The 19,590-nt window shown below is 46.9% G+C and overlaps 1 protein-coding gene across 5 annotated transcripts in view; it reads right to left on the reverse strand.

The window, feature by feature from the left end:
- CTIF (cap binding complex dependent translation initiation factor) overlaps positions 1-19,590 on the reverse strand; it is a 150,374-nt gene that overhangs the window by 110,861 nt on the left and 19,923 nt on the right. For all 5 annotated transcript variants that reach the window (XM_064438140.1, XM_064438142.1, XM_064438138.1 and 2 more), the window contains exons 4-5: positions 1,317-1,390; positions 316-420 (exon numbers count right to left, since the gene is read on the reverse strand). In XM_064438140.1, coding sequence (XP_064294210.1) covers positions 316-420; positions 1,317-1,390 — 179 coding nt within the window. The remainder of the gene's footprint in view (positions 1-315; positions 421-1,316; positions 1,391-19,590) is intronic.

The following is a 19,590-nucleotide window of genomic DNA, read 5'->3' on the forward strand; positions in this document are numbered from 1 at the left end:
GCCAGGATCTTTCCTCCACTATTCAGAGATGTTTAAACGTAGGAGACTTGGATCTAGGAGACTTGGATCCAGTGTGGTTTAAAGATTGAATTCTACCAAGCAGTGCAAAATACAGTGAGCAGCTCTGCTCCAGCCCAAAACTGGATTATAGAAGAGCCAGGTAGACTGATCATGGCATCCTCAAATGCTGTACGTGGTCCAGTGCCTCTTCCCCATGTCCTCCACATGAGCCATGCCACCAAGCTAGTGTTCCTACAGCAAGGGAGAAGCTAGAGCCCTTGCTGGAGAGCATGATATTGCATGCATGGCACTCACCCTTCTCTGTCTATCTGAGGCAATGGGTGTTTGGAGGTGTTTCGCAGCTTCCTGTGAAATTGGGTGAAATCTAGTTTTTCAGGCTGCAAGTCCCACGTCGCACCACTAGGAGAGAAAAACAGGGAAAAGCAAAGGAAGTCCACTACTAATTAAACACCACTGAGCTGAAGAGCAGAGGGCACACTGGAGCTTGCAGACAAGGAAAGATGGTACTTCTTGAAGCACCACTCCCTGCCACAGAGCACATGGATGCGGGCCTCCAACCTTCATGCTGCTGCAACATGTTTATTTTCATTTCTTCTGGGGTTTTTTTTGGAGATGTGGAACTCCTGTTGCTTGCAGTAAACCCCTAGTTTTGATGTATGATGCAACATGATGCAGCACACACCTTGCAAGCTATACTTGCTCGCTGTATCACAGGGGTATCATAACAGGTAGTGGTCTGGTCCATGTAATGGAGATGTTCTCTCTGGTCCTGCACAATCTGCTCGCTCCAATGGCCTGGAGCAAGTCCCAGGTGGGAACTCAACCCCTGCAGACTCTTGCAGTGCTCCAGGCATAGAGAGAGAGATGCATAAAACTGGACAGAAAGCATATTTGACCACTTTCCCCGCACTGAAGCAGCAGCTGAAGAGCTCTTCTCAGCAGCTGTGAAGCCACCAATTAATGGAAGAAAAAAGTCCTGGAGCAGTAGCTCAGAGCTGCCTCAAGTCTCACCTGCACAGCTCTTGGATGATTACAAGTAATCATATCAGTATCGGTTTCAGATGTTTGGACTGCAAACCCATCCAGTGGCCTCTCCTATGTACGCAGGATGCTTTAAGTAGATTGGTTGTGCTTAGTGCCACGGGCTAAATGGGGATGGGGAGGAGGAGGAGCAGCGACATGATTACTGGCAGGGTACTCACTGGTGCCTGGGTACAGGCAGGATGGACATGTGGGCAAAGGCTAAGAGAGGGCACAGTCCATCTCTCTCTTAAAGCATTTTAAAACTGGCTTACCTGAAGGAGTCAAAGGTGTTGGCAGCCCAGATGTCTGTGCCCAGCATATCAAGGGAGCTCTCTTTGTTGCCATTCTAGGAGGGAGGGAAAGGTGGTTACTCGCCAGAAGGCATGCAGTGCTATCCAGACCATGGCACAGCCTCTCCTGCTGCCAGCTGTGGAGGTGTCCCGGCTCTGCACGTGGGCTTCTCCGCTCCCACATGAACCTACACTCACTGCAACGCAAAGTCCCCTCAACTGTGAAGGCAAGGACTGACACAGTTTCAGCCTTGGGGACACAAAGCTGTGGACAACACGGAGCAGACAACATGTAGGTTCAGCTCTGACTCCAGTTCTGTCCTCCTACTCCACTGTCCACAACCTCCAAAACCCACCAAGGTCCAGTGGGCAGACTGACATCCCAGCCATGAAAACACTCAGCTTCAGAGTCACTGACCAGTTGAGGTGGGAAGGGACCTCTGAAGCTCATCTGGTCCAACCTTCCTGCTCAGGCAGGGCCACCTACAACCAGGTGCCCAAGACCCCATTCAGATGGTTTCTGAATAGCTCCAAGGATAGAGATACTCTTCAGCAGCAGCTACCAGAGCCTGCTGTCACCAATAAGGGTGGGGATAGCCATCCTGTTTCTTCAGAGAGTCATGGTGGTGTTGCAAAAATCACCAGATTTGATTACAGTAGAAATAGAATGTTAGAATATTGTGGGTTTTGAAACTCATAACCATAGAAGCCTCACTAGGTAGCTATTGTTTTGTATTAAGAAACTAATAGAAACTGGATGAAACAATGAAGAATTGGAGAGTTTCGTTTCAGTCCTGTAACTCTAGGAACAGTATTTGTTAGTTATTATATTTGTTAAGTCTTGTGAAGCCAAGGAAACTTGCTATAGAAACCTGTTACACACCAGTGATGCTGCTAGGAAATCCCCTTACCCTTCCCATCTTGATTTGAATATCAGGAATTCTAATTAATAGAGGTGACCAATGATTATTTTGGGATACGAATATGGATGAAGTGATCCAATCAAAGAAACCAATCAATGTAAAGGTTAAATTTAATAGTGAACATAGTATGCATTTTTATGTTAAAGAATTTATGCAATAGTGACTTGACAGAAAAAGTGTATAAAAACTGGTAAATTTTAATGCAAAGGTGGGCACATGTTTGGTGGAGCTATCCTCCCATGTTCCCTGCGCTGGAATAAAGAAGTGCCTGCTCGCCTACTCTGTGTAGATGAGTTTTTCCTCCTAGGGATTTGTAACAGTGGCATGACTTCTTGCTCTAACAACAGGCAGGGGAAGTCAGAACCCTGCACCATGCCACCTCTGCCATGCACACCAGCAAATGAGTTCACACGGTGTCGTGGTTCAGCCCCAGTCGGCAACTAAACACCACGCAGCCGCTTGCTCGCTCTGCCCAACCCTGTGGGATGGGGGAGAGAATCGGAAGAGCAAAAGCAAAAAAAATCTTGCGGCTTGAGATAAGAACAGGTTAATAATTAAAATGAAATAATAATTATAATAATAATGATTATGATAATAATAACAATAATTATAATATAATAAAAAGGAAAAGGAAAAAACAGAAACACCAACGATACAGCCGCTCACCACCCGTCAACTGACGCTGCCCGTCCCCGAGCCGCGATTGCTGCATCCCTCCCCCGGCCAGCTCCTCCCAGTTATCATACTGGGCATGACGTTACATGATATGGAATATCCCTTTGGCCAGTTTGAATCCGCTCTCTTAGCTGTGCCCCCTCTCCTCCCGGCTTCTTGTGCACCCAGCAGAGCATGGGAAGCTGGAAAAGTCCTTGACTAGTACAAGCGCTACCCAGCAACAGCCCAAACATCTGTGTGTTATTAAATTGTTGTCATACTAAGTCCAAAGCACAGCACCGCACCAGCTGCAGTGAAGAAAATTAACTCTATCCCAGCTAAAATCATGACACATGGTTATTCTGGTACACGTCCCACCAATACTAAGGTGATGGTTCTTTCCCAGGGAAGAAAAAGCATGATGGCATAATCAGGTGGAAATTATGAGAAACCTCCAGCAAACTGCAAAGCACCTTGAATTTTCCCATGCAGCTGCTTTTGGCAAAACCGGTGACTCGAAGCAAGGAGTATCTGAAGCAAAGACGTCACACTCGTCCTTCATGTCCCCTTTACAGTCATCAGCCTACACATGTCCTCCCTGCTGAAAGAGGGCTGCCCTCTCTACCCATTACAGATGAAGAAATAAAGCAGGTTGGATTTTGCCATTCAAGAAATCAGACTTGACTCAGACTCATATGGGGTGGACACGTAAATGCATCACAAATAGGGAATCCCATATTACTAATTTCCCCCAACATTTCTTACACATATTCAGATTATTCATAATCTTGCACATCTTCAGATTTTTTTATGTATTTCAGCCCAAATGGTCCCACTCTGGTGAAGAACATGCTGGAGAAGATGGCTTCCATATATTCCCCCATCCTATAATTCCTGCCATTTTCAAATATTATTAATAATAACTGAGAGACTAAAAACTCATAAAAATTTGACCATTTCTTAATGAAGCCCCAGACCTCCATCAGCCCATAAAATGAGCAATCTTTTCCCAGTGAGCAGGACACGCATCCTCGGTGCACACTACAGATGGTCACACTTCGCAGCCATTCATAGAATCATAGAATCATTAAGGTTGGAAAAGACCTCCAGGATCATCAAGTCCAACCACCAACCCAACACCACCATGTCTCCTAAACCATGCCCTGAAGTGCCACGTCTACATGTTTTTTGAACACCCCCAGGGATGGTGACTCTCCCACCTCTCTGGGCAGCCTGTTCCAATGCCTGACCACTCTTGCAGTGAAGAAATTTTTCCTAATATCCAATCTAAACCTCCCCTGATGCATCTTGAGGCCACTTCCTCTCATCCTATCACTAGTAACTTGGGAGAAGAGTCCGACCACCACCTCGCTACAACCTCATTTCAGGTACTTGTAGAGAGCAATATGGTCTCCCCTCAGCCTCCCCTTTCCAGAAGTTGTTCCCAGTGCAACAACCAATTTGGACACTAGATACTCTAAACACAGCCGCACTGCTCCCATTTTTGTCTCCTCCAAGGGTTCTATGGATTGCAATTTTAACTTTTGGGGATTGGCAGGTCAACATGTCTCTGCACAGAAACAAACTACCAGAAATATATAAAATTCTCATGTTCAGTTATGGAAGCAGAGCTTTTTATTTTAGGCAAATGTAAGTGAAATGATCTCCCACCAAAGAGAGAAATTAGTTTTCTAAATACTTAGAAGCATCCTCATGCAGTATAATGAAAATGCACGTGTGCAGGGCTTTATAGCTATCATCCAAAGAAGAGATACCTCTTCTTGCAGACAGATCCATTTCTCTTTCCATTTCCTATGGACATGGGATATTTTAAGAACCTGTCAATGAGCCAGCTACAAGAGGATTTCCTAAGAGTAAAGTATTTGGGTTCAGGGAGAAAGACTGGGAACATGTAACCAGTTGCAATGAGCCTGAGACAAATCAGCAACGAAGATATTAAATAGCAAAAATTTAAGATAACATGACCTCCTAATGCAACAGGTTGTGTCCTAAAATTGTTGCCCAAATTCAGCTTGGTACAAGGCTTCTGAATAGCCCCTTCTTGAGCCCTGAAATAAAGCATCTAGCAATTACTGTTCAACGCTTGGCTTGAAATCTGTTTGGACGTGGAAGGAGAGCCTTGGCACCAACACCTCCTAATCCGTGGCACAAGCGGAGGCAGCACAAGCGGAGGCAGCACAAGCTGTCCCACCCAGCTCCCCCACATCTCCTCGGTGTATCAGCTCATCGGTGCTCTACCGGTGAGCACAGGCAGGTCAGCCCTGGCACTAATCCCAGCCATTTGGGGAAATCACAGCAATGGTTCAGGAGGTGCAGGAGGTCAGATGGCTAGGCAGCGGCTGGATGCTCCCACCCAAACCGGGCTGCAACTCCTGGTCTGCCTAGACAATGTCCCCATGATCTCCCGGAGATGCTCCAAGCATTAGTCAGACTCCATAAAGATGGCGCCGGGGCCAAATGATAATGCAACCCGTTATTAAGTCGTGAGTCACTACAGTCATTTCAAGATGTCCTTTCAGTCTTCAATGACCTGTCTTTATAACTGGTTTCTGTCTCAACTCACAGGGCAGGGAGCACACTTGCTGCCCAAGTAAACCTGTGCTGCAGGGCGCTTACTAAAATGCTCACAGCACGGTACCAAGACTTATAAGGCTTTAAAAAAGCCAATTCTCAAGTCCAGGGACAAAAAAAAAATAAAAAAATTGCATGTATTTAAGAAAAGAAGTGACTTGCTGTCAGTTCCCCCAGGACTGCAATTATAACCGTAAGCAGTTTTAACCTAAAGCTCCCAATGACCCAACCCTCAGCTTTAGATAATAAATTCCACTGCGAAGGGGGTAGTACTACTGAAAATTAATTAAGCCACCAGGAATGATGATTGAGAGACACACTGACGAGAATGACATAAATACCCAGAATGATCAGAGATCTGGTAAAGCCAATCCTACACCCAGTATGGTTTAAAATGCACATTCATAACCTCTGCCCTCTGGCCCCTGTGAGCACACGTCATCTCCATCCAGCGCCATCCAACCCCTGTGGCTGCCCATACAAACAGAGGGATGGACCACGCCACCAGCCGCTATTTACCCATGCATGCAGCTTCAGCAAATTCCCCACAAAGTCGGCATTTGCATGCACGCAGCAGCTTTTCAAAGCCCAGCTCAGCATCCCACCGGTTCCTCTCACTGCTCCTCATTACCATCCTCCAGCAAACCACTACAAATACAAAATCGTGCTCTTCATCACATGATTGCAATAGCATTAGCTCACTGCTGTGCTTAGCATTAATGTAGAACAATGCCAAGTGGCCAACTGAGTCTGTGGTATAAATTCAGGGATTATCCTGTGTCATGTGTTACTACTTAAGCATTTTTCAGTTCTACCTTTGAGAAGATTCCCCAAACTTTCCTCCTTCTTAGCTGTCTCCAACCCCTGGCTGCACTTTGGTATAAAACAAAATAGATAGATACCAAATTGTCTGAAAAGGCTCTGATTAAAGGTTTTCTTGTTGACAACTGCAAGTTTTCATAATAAAAATACAGACATTTTGAGGAAGACATTTTTATCCCTGCTCAAAGAAAAAGGGATATGTTGAGTCTCACTCCTCCCAGAAAGGACCATCACTTTTCAGCAACGACATGGTTCTTCAGGTCCTTTCCCATCAAAGCATGGCTCAGGAGGATAGATTATTTCCTCAAGTTCTCCAGGATGGATGAATGGACCAGGACTTTGACCACTGGCCCCAAATCTCCCAGAGTCCATCCTCCACTTCTGGCACAACCAATGCTCACGTGTGCAGAAATAGAACAATTCCAAGAGGAGAGAGAAGGACAGAGGCTGACCAAAACATGCAGAAGAGGTCCCTGGCCTGAGTTCAAGGAATGGACCTAAAACCAAATTGAAAGCAAATTCTTAAAGTCTTTTGCAGGGTAGGAAGGTACCTCTCCACTAGATCTGCTGACTGCTCCCACGGAAAGCAGCTGGACTCAAGGTCACCATTTAATACCATCTATGTGGTGTCCACTCATATATCAACTTCTAATGAAGACTTGCCAAAAAAATAATTACAGGCATCTCTTAATTTCCCAAAATTAAAATACTCCAAGGCTTTAAACAAAGAGAAAAAAACTAATTTCCTTTGCACTAAACCAGCTGACGAGGGACTTCTTTCCCAATATTAAGGCACTTAGCATACCTCAACAGACTTCTTGAGGCTGAAGAACAGCTACAGCCTTCAGCAGCCAGGTCACACATTACGCCTGAATTAAGTAGGTCTCTAAGGTGTCCTTCATAATTGACATGCGCTCACACCCTACGTGTAGACACACACACAAAACACATCATTGGGAGGATGCCTCTAATAAACAGCAAGCAAAGGACATGACTTCAGCACGTTGCTACCAGGTATACCTTGTGTCATGGTTTCAGCTGGGATAGAGTTAATTTTCTTCACTCTAGCTGGTATAGTGCTGTGCTTTGAAATTAGCATGGAAAAAAAAACCTGTTGAGATAACACACAGATGTTTAGGCTGTTGCTGGGCAGCGCTTATACTAGTCAAGGACATGTCTAGCCTCCCAGGCTCTGCTGGGTGCACAAGAAGCTGGGAGGGGAGGGGGCACAGCCAAGAGAGCGGATTCAAACTGACCAAAGGGATATTCCATATCATGTAACGTCATGCCCAGTATGCTACCTGGGAGGGGCTGGCCGGGGGAGGGAGGGAGGAATCGCACCTCGGGGACGGGCAGTGTTGGTCGGCGGGTGGTGAGCGGTTTTATCGTTCGTGTTTCTGCATTTTTTTCCCTGTTTTCCCTTTCCTTCCTTTTCCCTTTTATTATATTAACATTACTGTCATTATTATCATAATCACTTATCATCATCATTCTATTGTAGTTATTAAACTGTGCTTATCTCAACCCACAAGTTCTTTTGCTCGTCCGATTCTCTTCCCCATCCCACAGGGGTGGCGGGGGGGGTGAGCGAGCGGCTGCATGGTGTTCAGTTGCCAGCTGAGGCTGAACCACAACAGTCTATTTTTGGCACCCAATATGGGGCACGAAGGGTTTGAGATAATAACAGTTGCTGGTCACAGCATTGATTAATCTGCTCGCAGTATTAGTTTGTCCAGTCTTTACCATGCTGATTGTAAAGTACATGTTAAAACTTGCTGTTGGTTTTGTCAGTTGGCTGTGCTCTGCAGTGATTAGAGATATCTTGCCTAGGAGACTTGTTATTAAAACACTGGCCTTGACTGTTATCAGTTATTTAGGTTTTGCATGGAAGCCGTTACTGTACTACAGCTACCACCTCATGGAGGCAATTAGCAATTATACCTCCTCCTCTGAGGAGTTTTTTATGGAGGAAATACAGAATGGCACCGTAGCTACTATCTTATGTAATGTCTCCTCCCTCATTACAACAACTTTTCAGTATCTTGAACACCCTTGTGTAGTTAAGATACATCTGTTGATATTGCTTTGGCAGACGGTGTCAGTTCTGTCTAAGGTTAGTAAGCAAGTTAAGAATATAATCCAGAGATCTGTCCCAAGGCTCGATAGCAGCTATGCGTGGCAGGGTATGTGGGATAGTATGGGCAAATGCCTAAGACGGTGGGCACCCCCAGTGTTGTGGGACTTCACCCCTGAACAAGTGCAGAATCCTGAAAAATTAGTAGAACATTTGGAGGAAGTATGTTGCCACCCTGGCAATTCCAGAGAGATACAGATCACTGCCATGTGCTGGGGTCTGGCTTATGCCTATCGAGCCCTATTTAACACTATTCAGTACCCCCAAGGGAAAGAGAAGGGAGCTACTCCAACCCCCGTGACAAGCACTGCGGCCACCCAAACCCCCACGACAGACACTGCAGCTACTCCAACCCCAGCGACAAGCACTGTGGCCACCCAACCCCCTACGACAGATACTGCAGCTACTCCAACCCCGGTGATGAGCACGGCGGCCACCCAACCCGCCGCGACAGACACTGCAGCTACTCAAACCCAGTGCCAAGCGTTGCAGCTGAACCAGAGGACCAACCTGTGCCAGTATCAGTCGCCCCTATACACAAGAAGAAATCATGGAAGAGAAGGTCAACTCGTTTAGAAAGAGATTACGAGGAACCAGGGCCATCATGAGAAGAGGAGGAGGAGGAGGAACCATGTGTACAAGAAACAGAAACTACCCGATCTCTATCCTTGAGTGAGTTGCGGGATATATGGAAAGATTTTGGGCGTCATTCAGGTGAGCACGTTATCACCTGGCTGCTCCGATGCTGGGATAATGGGGCCAGTAGTTTGGAATTAGAGGGGAAGGAAGCCAAACAACTGGGATCCCTCTCTAGGGAAGGGGGCATTGATAAAGCAATTGGAAAAGGAACACAAGCCCTCAGCCTCTGGAGGCGGCTCCTGTCCGCAGTGAGAGAGAGGTATCCCTTCAAAGAAGATATTGTATTTCGCCTAGGAAAATGGACGACCATGAAGAAAGGCATTCAGCATCTAAGGGAATTAGCCGTGCTTGAGGTGGTTTATGGTGACCTGGACGATCAACGGTCCTCCAAAGATCCAGATGAAGCTGAGTGTACACGACCCATGTGGTGGAAGTTTGTACGGAGCGCACCATCCTCGTATACAAACTCATTGGCAGTGATGTCCTGGAAAGATGACGAGACACCAACGGTGGCTGAGTTGATTGATAGACTCCGGGAATATGAAGCAAATCTCTCTTCCTCGCTCGTCTCTGCTGTTGAGAAACTGTCCCGAGAGTTCCAGCAACTCAAAGAAGATATGTCCTACTCCCCACCAGTACGGACCAGTATCTCAGCCATTAGGAGTAATCGACCCTTGGCTCAAGAGAAGGGATACACACGACGGGGCACCCTATGGTTTTACCTGCGTGATCACGGAGAGGACATGAAGAAGTGGGATGGAAAACCTACCTCAGCCTTAGAGGCACGGGTACGTGAGCTGCAAGGGAGAACAATTACTCAGGGGAGTTTCTCCAGGAGAGCTGCTGCCCCAGTTTCCCGTAAGCAATTCTCCAGACAGAGGAGCAGAAGTGCTGATGGCCTGACTGATCTTAACAGAGACACCCGTGATTCATATCTACCGGAAGTGAGTGATGAATACTATGATCAGGACTAGAGGGGCCCTGCCTCCAGCCAGGTGGAGGAAAGGGATAACCGGGTTTACTGGACTGTGTGGATCCGATGGCCTGGCACATCTGACCCACAGGAATATAGAGCTTTAGTGGACACCGGCGCACAGTGTACCTTAATGCCATCAAACTATATAGGGGCAGAACCCATCAGCATTGCTGGAGTGACAGGGGGATCGCAAGAGCTAACTGTATTGGAGGCCGAAGTGAGCCTAACTGGCAATGAGTGGCAAAAGCACCCCATTGTGACTGGCCCAGAGGCTCCGTGCATCCTTGGCATAGACTACCTCAGGAGAGGGTATTTCAAGGACCCAAAAGGTTACAAGTGGGCTTTTGGTGTAGCTGCCTTGGAGACGGCGGAAATTAAACAGCTGTCTGCCTTGCCCGGTCTCTCGAAGGACCCTTCTGTGGTGGGGTTGCTGAAGGTCAAAGAACAACAGGTGCTGATCGCCACCACAACAGTGCACCGGCGGCAATATCGCACCAACAGAGACTCTCTGATCCCCATCCACGGGCTCATTCGTCGACTGGAGAGCCAAGGAGTCATCAGTAAGACCCACTCACCCTTTAACAGTCCCATATGGCCAGTCCGGAAGTCCAATGGAGAGCGGAGACTAACAGTAGACTACCGTGGCCTGAACGAAGTCACTCCACCGTTGAGTGCTGCTGTGCCAGACATGCTAGAACTTCAATATGAACTGGAGTCCAAGGCAGCCAAGTGGTATGCCACAACTGATATGGATAATGCATTCTTCTCAATCCCTCTGGCAGCAGAATGCAGGCCACAGTTTGCTTTTACTTGGAGGGGTGTCCAGTACACCTGGAATCGACTGCCCCAGGGGTGGAAACACAGCCCTACCATTTGCCATGGACTGATCCATAATGCTTTGGAACAAGGTGGAGCTCCCGAACACCTTCAATACATTGATGACATCATTGTGTGGGGCAATACAGCAGAAGAAGTTTTTGAGAAAGGAAAGGAAACAGTTCAAATCCTCCTGAAAGCTGGTTTCACCATAAAACAAAGTAAAGTTAAGGGACCTGCACGAGAAATCCAGTTCTTGGGAATAAAATGGCAAGATGGTCGTCGTCAGATCCCCATGGATGTGATCAACAAAATAACAGCCATGTCTCCACCAACCAGCAAAAAGGAAACACAAGCTTTCTTGGGTGTTGTAGGTTTTTGGAGAATGCATATTCCACACTACAGTCTGATCGTAAGCCCTCTCTATCAAGTGACCCGGAAAAAGAATGATTTCAAATGGGGCCCTGAACAACAACAAGCCTTTGAACAGATTAAACGAGAAATAGTCCATGCAGTAGCTCTTGGGCCAGTCCGGGCAGGACAAGATATAAAAAATGTGCTCTACACTGCAGCCGGGGAGAATGGCCCTACCTGGAGCCTCTGGCAGAAAGCGCCAGGGGAGACCCGGGGTCGACCCCTAGGGTTTTGGAGTCGGGGATACAGAGGGTCCGAAGCCCGCTATACTCCAACTGAAAAAGAGATATTGACAGCATATGAAGGGGTCCGAGCTGCTTCAGAAGTGGTTGGTACTGAGGCACAGTTGCTCCTGGCACCCCGACTGCCAGTGCTGGGCTGGATGTTCAGAGGGAACGTCCCCTCCACACACCATGCAACTGATGCTACGTGGAGTAAATGGGTTGCACCCAGCGGGCTCGAGTAGGAAACCCCAGTCGCCCAGGAATCTTGGAAGTGATTATGGACTGGCCAGAAGGCAAAGACTTTGGAATATCACCAGAGGAGGAGGTGACACGTGCTGAAGAAGCCCCACTGTATAAGAAACTGTCAGAAAAAGAGAAGCAATATGCCCTGTTTACTGATGGGTCCTGTCGCCTTGTGGGAAAGCACCGGAGATGGAAGGCTGCTGTATGGAGTCCTACACGACAAGTAGCAGAACCTGCTGAAGGAGAAGGTGAATCGAGCCAGTTTGCAGAGGTAAAGGCCATCCAGCTGGCCTTAGACATCGCTGAACAGGAAAAGTGGCCAGTGCTCTATCTCTATACTGATTCCTGGATGGTGGCAAATGCCCTGTGGGGCTGGCTACAGCAGTGGAAGCAGAGCAACTGGCAGCGCAGAGGTAAACCCATCTGGGCTGTCACATTGTGGCAAGATATTGCTGCCCGGGTAGAGAACCTGGTTGTAAAGGTATGTCATGTGGATGCTCACGTCCCCAAGAGTCGGGCCACTGAAGAACATCGAAACAACCAGCAGGTGGATCAGGCTGCCAAGATTGAAGTGGCTGAGGTGGATCTGGACTGGCAGCATAAGGGTGAACTATTTCTAGCTCGGTGGGCCCATGACACCTCAGGCCATCAAGGGAGAGATGCAACATACAGGTGGGCTCATGATCGAGGGGTGGACTTGACCATGGACGTTATTGCGCAGGTTATCCACGAATGTGACACATGTGCTGCAATCAAGCAAGCGAAGCGGGTAAAGCCTCTGTGGTGTGGGGGACGATGGCTGAAATATAAATATGGGGAGGCCTGGCAAATTGACTATATCACACTCCCACAGACCTGCCAAGGCAAGTGCCATGTGCTCACCATGGTAGAAGCAACCACCGGCTGGCTGGAAACATATCCCGTCCCCCACGCCACTGCCCGGAACACTATCCAGGGTCTGGAAAAACAAGTCCTGTGGCGACATGGCACCCCAGAGAGGATTGAGTCAGACAATGGGACTCATTTCCGAAATAACCTCATAGACACCTGGGCCAAAGAGCACGGCATTGAGTGGGTGTATCACATCCCCTATCACGCACCAGCCTCTGGGAAAATCGAAAGATACAATGGACTATTAAAGATGACACTGAGAGCAATGGGGGGGGTGGAACATTTAAACACATTTAGCAAAAGCCACCTGGTTAGTCAACACGAGGGGGGTGAGCGAGCGGTTGCGTGGTGTTCAGTTGCCAGCTGAGGCTGAACCACGACACCTTGGTTGACTGAACTGGCTGCTTCTCCCGTGGCTGCCAGACCTGGATCCAGACCCATGCCTGGAGCCTGACCCCAGCCGGGATCTTGTACTCCCACTGCTGTTGTGATCCCACTCTTCCTGGAAACAACGAACAGCTCACTTTAGTCAAGAGCAACGCCTACCCGCACCCACAAAAAACACTGACCTGATGAGCCAGGAGAGTGCCAGCTCCCAGCCCACATGTGCAAACACCTACAAAACCACACCCATGCATGGGGCCTTCCTGGAGTCCTTTAACATGTTCTATTTACACATTGCAAAGGGATGATATTGCAGGAGGCTTCAATGAAGATACAATTTGGCTCTAGTGCTCTAGTCTATGCATGGAGTAAAATAATACTTCCATCCTCTATCTTCATGAGGATTAGTTATGCATATTCATCAACCCTGCATCCTCTAAAACTGCTTATATATCCTTAATTCCCCTCCCAAGCCCAAATCAATTTCTCAGTTTTTCCATCTGCTCAGTCTACTGTTGGAGTCCAGCTACTCACATACCTGAAAACACTTGGAGCTCACCAGAGGACACATTACACAAATAACTATTTTTGCCTATTAAGGAGCTGTCTCCAATGTTCTCCTTTATTCTCCTAACACTCATTCTGCTGTCAAGCAACCTGCAGGTTTCTAGTTCAGCCGGCAGCCCTCAGGGCAAGATGAGTCATCCGAAAACCAGAATAACCCATCCGACCAGCCCTATCTACCCAAACATCCCACAAGGTGTTCGGGGAGAAAGGTGGATATTTTCAGGGTAATTGCTCCAAAAGCTTTGCTCAGAGGCTTGCAGAAGACCTTTGAAGTAACCTAAGATGATTAAAAAAACATGAAATCACAGAGCGCAGAATATTCAACTCTTTCAAGTACTCTGAAAATTTGGGAAATATAAAGGGGAGCATGTGTTTCAGGACTAGTGTGAGAGCTGACACTTAAAGAGAGCATCTCATGTCTCAGACATCCTTGTGGGGCTACACAAGTCCCTGTGGACACTGCCATGGGCTAAGATGAGGGCAGAGCCACCTTGGCCTTCAAGATCCAAAAGGACTCACCAGTAGAGCAAGGCATGAACTCCTCTTTGCACACAACAGCCAAGTCCAGGTCACTAATTTGGGGACACAGACAGGTCCCAGATCCACCACTGCCACCTGGGCACAGCAGAGCCTAAGCTACCTAAGGTGATGCTACCCAGTGGTCCAGCATGGACCTTAGTGCACGTGAAACATGTATTTACCCAACACAAGGGACTGGAAGCAAAATTTATCAGCAGATTTCTGTGCTGCTCCAGCTGAACGTCCTCCATCCTCAAACCTAGCAAGTCTCAAGCAACCTCAAACATATTGTGGTTGCTATAGCCTAAAATCAGTACTGACTTCAAAAGAGGAGGTAAATTGGTTTTCAAGTTGTATATAGATGAAATTTGAGAGGTTGTGGTTATTCCCATGAGATGTTCCGCCAACAGCAGAAAGAACCTTCTTCCCTCCTTGCCACACTGCGACCTGAATCTCGCAACAGCCAAGAAATACAGAGTGGCACAAAGTTAAAGGAGTTGTTAAATTGGCATGGAGGGAAAGAAAACTTAATCAATGTCACTTGTGAGACACGGAGAGATGGTTGCTTCAGGAAGCCTTGGGGAAGAGTGACTCTTGCAGGCATCCTGAGAAGTGCAAATAACCTTCTTTGATGTGGGAAAAGTGCTCACCAACTGAAAAGATGGTTGGGAGAAATGAAGCTTCACACCACCTAGATATTCAAAGGATTAATTACCAATTTACTGTATCCTACACACTGAACATCTTGTTCATCCATGTATGAAAAATATCTGTGCCAACTGCTACAATGGGACCAAGTCAGCATATGCATCCTTCGCTTTAAAAGACACACTGAAAATAAACATCATCATTCGGTTATATTCAGTTGACCCAACTTTTGGTCGTGGTTACCTGCAGACAACCTGAGGTTATGCAAATTCCAGAAACACAGCTGGCCACAATAAAACCCTTGTGAGAAACAGGGAGATTGGTAACACCATGCATCAACATCCAAACTCACCAAGACAAGCCAGTGGATACAGCACAAACAAAAATCACAGGTACCCTTTCACTAAAACAGCTTGTCTCCTGGCTCTAGCTCATGGCCTGGGGTCTTTTCCCTGCTCACATTCCTTATCTTTATCACCTATCACCTATTTGTCACCCTATTAATATTTATATTTTAAACAAAATTATTTTAAAAATAAAAATTGTTGAACTAAAAATTGTTGAAACTTCTGTTGAAGCTGAAACAGTCCAACTGAGTATGGCCTAAATACACTCATGTTCAAACTCACCAGCACAGCCAAGCTCAATATTTTACCTAAATTTCTGACTAATTGTCAAAGATGAACAACTTTTTACTGCTACCTTACTATCGGGTGTTCAAATCTCCAGAACAGAAATATGTCCACCAGACATTTCTGGTGGCTTTGTGTCCTCTAATAAAACCCTTTCATGCTAAAATGAACCCTCTCTGCAGACTTCCTTTCTGCAGGAGCAGGGAAGCTCAAACCAGCCTCATGGGTGATGCTAGAGGAGTGGGCAAGAGTATGCAGGTAACGATCATTCCTTAAAAAACAATAACCAAGCAACAAAAATCCTCCATCAGCCTCATCCCAAAAACCATAAAAACCCCATCCCAAACCCATGCAGGCAGCTGGACTTCAGCAGAAAGCGAAGGCTCCACGGCAGTGAGGCGCGGCACTGCTCACCCTCCATCCTGCAGCGTGGCCACCTCCACGTTTCCCACACAGTGCTCTTGCTAAATTAATTCAGCATGTTGCAGGAACAGATTTGTCCACAGCTCCAACAAAAGTTGAAGAAACAGTTGTAATGGCATAAAGTTCTCCATCCCATGCCCTTGCCTCCTGCCAACCCAATCATCTCACCCCGTTACTCTCTGGTGTGCCCTCAGAACACCAAGGCTCTCCCAACATGCCAAACAACCCTTGAACTCTTGTTCCCAGCTCTTATTTCAGCTCCTCCACCTACCATTCATGGTCTACACTCACCAGCAGGAGATGAGACCTCTGAGCCTCACTTTGGGGCTTGGGGGGAAACATCACCCCCTCCAGAGACTGATTCCTAGTAGCTGCTCTCATCCATGCCAATCCTTCCGGCCAAGCTCTGCACCCTCTTGGGAACAGTGAGGCTTGTGCACATTAACACAGCCAGCCACCCTCCTTCGGAAACTAGCTGTCAAATCTAACATTTGCATTTTAATTAGCCATAATCATATGTTTCACTTACACTGCAATTTTTACCTTTGCAGCTAGCTCTTTGAGGCATGAACTAATTAATCCCACTTCCTTTGCCAGCTCAAGAGTTGATACTTTCTACTGCTTCAGTACAAGTTTGAAAATCCCATTTGCAGAAAAAAAGGAGATTACTTTCCCCAATGCTCAGGCAATAAACAGAAATGTGATGACCACCTATGTAGTTGCTCTCAGTGATGGTAAGTATGGGTGAAGTTGGCTGTGTTGGTAGAGGTGTAGGCCAAGCATGGCAATGCCACTAGCTTTAAGTGGCCTGAAGATATCACCGGATTATTGATGGGATTCACGTTCAATTGTATGTAAAAATCTCAATATTCAGTGCACAGCATTCACAGCCTAAGGTGGGCCAGAGGAAAAGGAAAGACAATGGAAAGCTAGAGGACTTCTCAGGACACAGGAATCTCTGAGATATCCCCCAGCATTAACAGCTGATCCACCACAGCACCTACAAGGAGCTCCCTAGACCAAGCTGTGGGGTGTCCTTCAAATGACTCCCAAACTTTGAGGCTTAATCCTGGTCAGAAGAAGAGACAGCTATCATGTAAATGGTCCTTTTTGAGATTTTTCCACAGCAGAGGTTTTCATGTGCTGCAGCAAAACCTTGCAGTTACGCAGAATTTTGATACCAGACTCCAAGTATTTAATGCAAAATCTCCCTTCTCTTCTAGACCTATTCTAGAACAACCAATTTTTCTATGGAAAATTAATTATTTATATGAAAACAATTATTTTCATAATTTTAAAAGCACCTTTTATGAAAAAAGATTACTCTAAAGATTTTAGTAGGGACAAATTTCCAGTTTCTTTCTTCTCAATGTATTGCATAAAGCTATAAGAAAAACAGAAAACTTACCCTTATAAAAATATCATGCAGAAAAAACAACCACTTTGGTTCTGCTCCCTCCCTCCCCAGGTCCATGTCCACCTTCCCCAACCCTCTCCAATCTGGTAGGGTACCTGCTCACTGCTTTGGTAAAGGCATAGAAGAAGGGACACCATTCATCGCTTGGAACTGTGCTACAATACAGGACCAAAGGACCTGATGGGCTTGGAAGTAGGAGGTTAAGCCTACAAGATCTTTCTGGATTCCCTATGAAAAGGGTCCAACCTGTGTGGTTGTGCTCCCTCCGGACAAAATCAGAAGAGATGTGTTAGACAAGGATGTGTTAATTAGCTCATTTATGTGCATGGATGAGGATGAGAAGGGGCACTGAAAGCACCCAGAATGGCATCGAGAACTTCAGACGTGCCATGGAAACCCAGCAGCAAGCCCCTGCCTGAGCTTTGGAGGAAATGGCTCACATCATCCCTTCCCTGCGAAGAGCTTTGGCACTTGTTGACCTATCCAACCAAATCTGAAAGAAGAATGGAGATCTCAAAGGTAACTGAGCTACTGCAAGTTTCATGGAACTAGAGTGTGGGAAGCTCTCCTTTCAATGGGCAGACAGGCATCACCCTGTCCGCTCTACACAAATGGAAACTGAGGGTGATGAGACGTCCTCCCATGTGAGTCACTAATGACACCAGGCCTAGAAGACACCTTCCTCCATCTTCTGTAAGCAGCAACAGTTCTCCTAAATCAGGCAGAAAAGCAGTGAAGCATTTCACTCCCAGATATTCAGACACTCAAGCAGGTGCCTGCTTCACAAGGGGTAGTGCTACTTCATGAGGCATATCCCGAACAGAAGTCCCAGAGAAAGTTAAACCTATATATTAGCTAAAGGACTTGAATTCTTTCTCAGCAGTCCTCTCCAACGGTAATTGAACAGGGCTGTGTTCACTACACGGAGGGAGTGTCACCCAGCAATTACAGGCAGAAAACCATTAAGTGACTGTGTTTCTCAGAGTTGCTCTTTGATCATGGGCAGGTCACCCCACTAAAAGATTTAATTTTCCCCTCTGTCAGGCAGGGATACACCAACCTGTATTCACTGGCAAAGCCTCAAAGTAACTCCCCGTCTTTTGCTTTCTCTTTTTTCTTTTGGAAACAACACAATGGCAACTGCAGCATCTGCCAGCACCCACTTGTCCCAACAGGTCTTCAGCGTGGTGGCCAACCTCAAACAAATTCAGCGTACAAACTGGCCCTGGGCTACGATACAAGGGGTCGGTGAAATGAAGAACCCCAAACTGCCCCCAGGATCATCCCTCACATTTTGCTGATCAAGAAAATCACTGTGCTTCAGATCCGGATGGGCAACTAAAGCCAGTCACAGGCTGTCTACCTGCACAGGAAAATGAATTACATCTTTGGTCAGATCCTGCCAGCTTCTTAACAAGCAGCGCCCACCCACTCTCCAGCACTGATCTGGTTAGCCAAGGATTTGGGGCATTACATGCTGCCTGCTGATGTCAGCAGATTTAAGCAAGGAGGCAGACAACTTCACTGCTGACTTGAGAAGTTTACATTATGGCGGTGCTGGTTGCAGAAGCCTCAGTCCAATTCTGGACCTAGTGACGTGGCTACTGCCTGAGACAGTGATCCCTTGTCACCTGACTGCAGCATCTGTCGGGGAGGATTTCCTGGTGTTTGACCCCAGATGGTCAAGCAGCACTGATGGCTGCAAAAAAAATCTCTGGAATTGCAAGAGAAATCTGCACTGATACTTTGGCTTTTCCACTTTCTATAAAATTAAGTTCCACTGTGCATTAAAATCTGCTGTTTCCCAAGAGACAGCCTTCACACATCACCCCATCCCTACTACTGCCTTTGCTTTGGCAACATAGCAGCTTTTCCAGACGTGACTTCATATGGTTGGAAGCCAAGTGCTCATCATTGGAGGGGGTTTGGCAGTTCAGGTGAGACACATGAAATAGGGACCCGAAAGGTTTAAGTGGATCTGCTCTGCTCCCACCCCACACACAGCAGGCAAAGGCACATCCCCAGATGCAGGCAGGACAGATGTCCTCTGCCTGCAGTCTGCGCTCACATAACACAAAGCATCTCCTGCCTGGAAATGCACTAGCACAGCACTGTACTTCTTTGAGCTACGGAGACAGAGAAAAAGTTTCATGTGATATTACATTTGATTTTGTGGGAATTTCTCATGCTTTCCTTATCAGCAAGGCTTGGGCTTGGGTTCAGATATGCTTTGGCAGGATGTGCCAGGCTTGGTGACAATGGCATGCGATCCCTGCAAAGCCCTCTACATCTCTATGCTACTGACCAGCGCAGGACACTCAACATCTTATGCTGTTAA

The sequence above is a fragment of the Phalacrocorax carbo genome, chromosome Z, assembly GCF_963921805.1.
Source record: "Phalacrocorax carbo chromosome Z, bPhaCar2.1, whole genome shotgun sequence".
Classification (NCBI taxonomy): domain Eukaryota; kingdom Metazoa; phylum Chordata; class Aves; order Suliformes; family Phalacrocoracidae; genus Phalacrocorax; species Phalacrocorax carbo.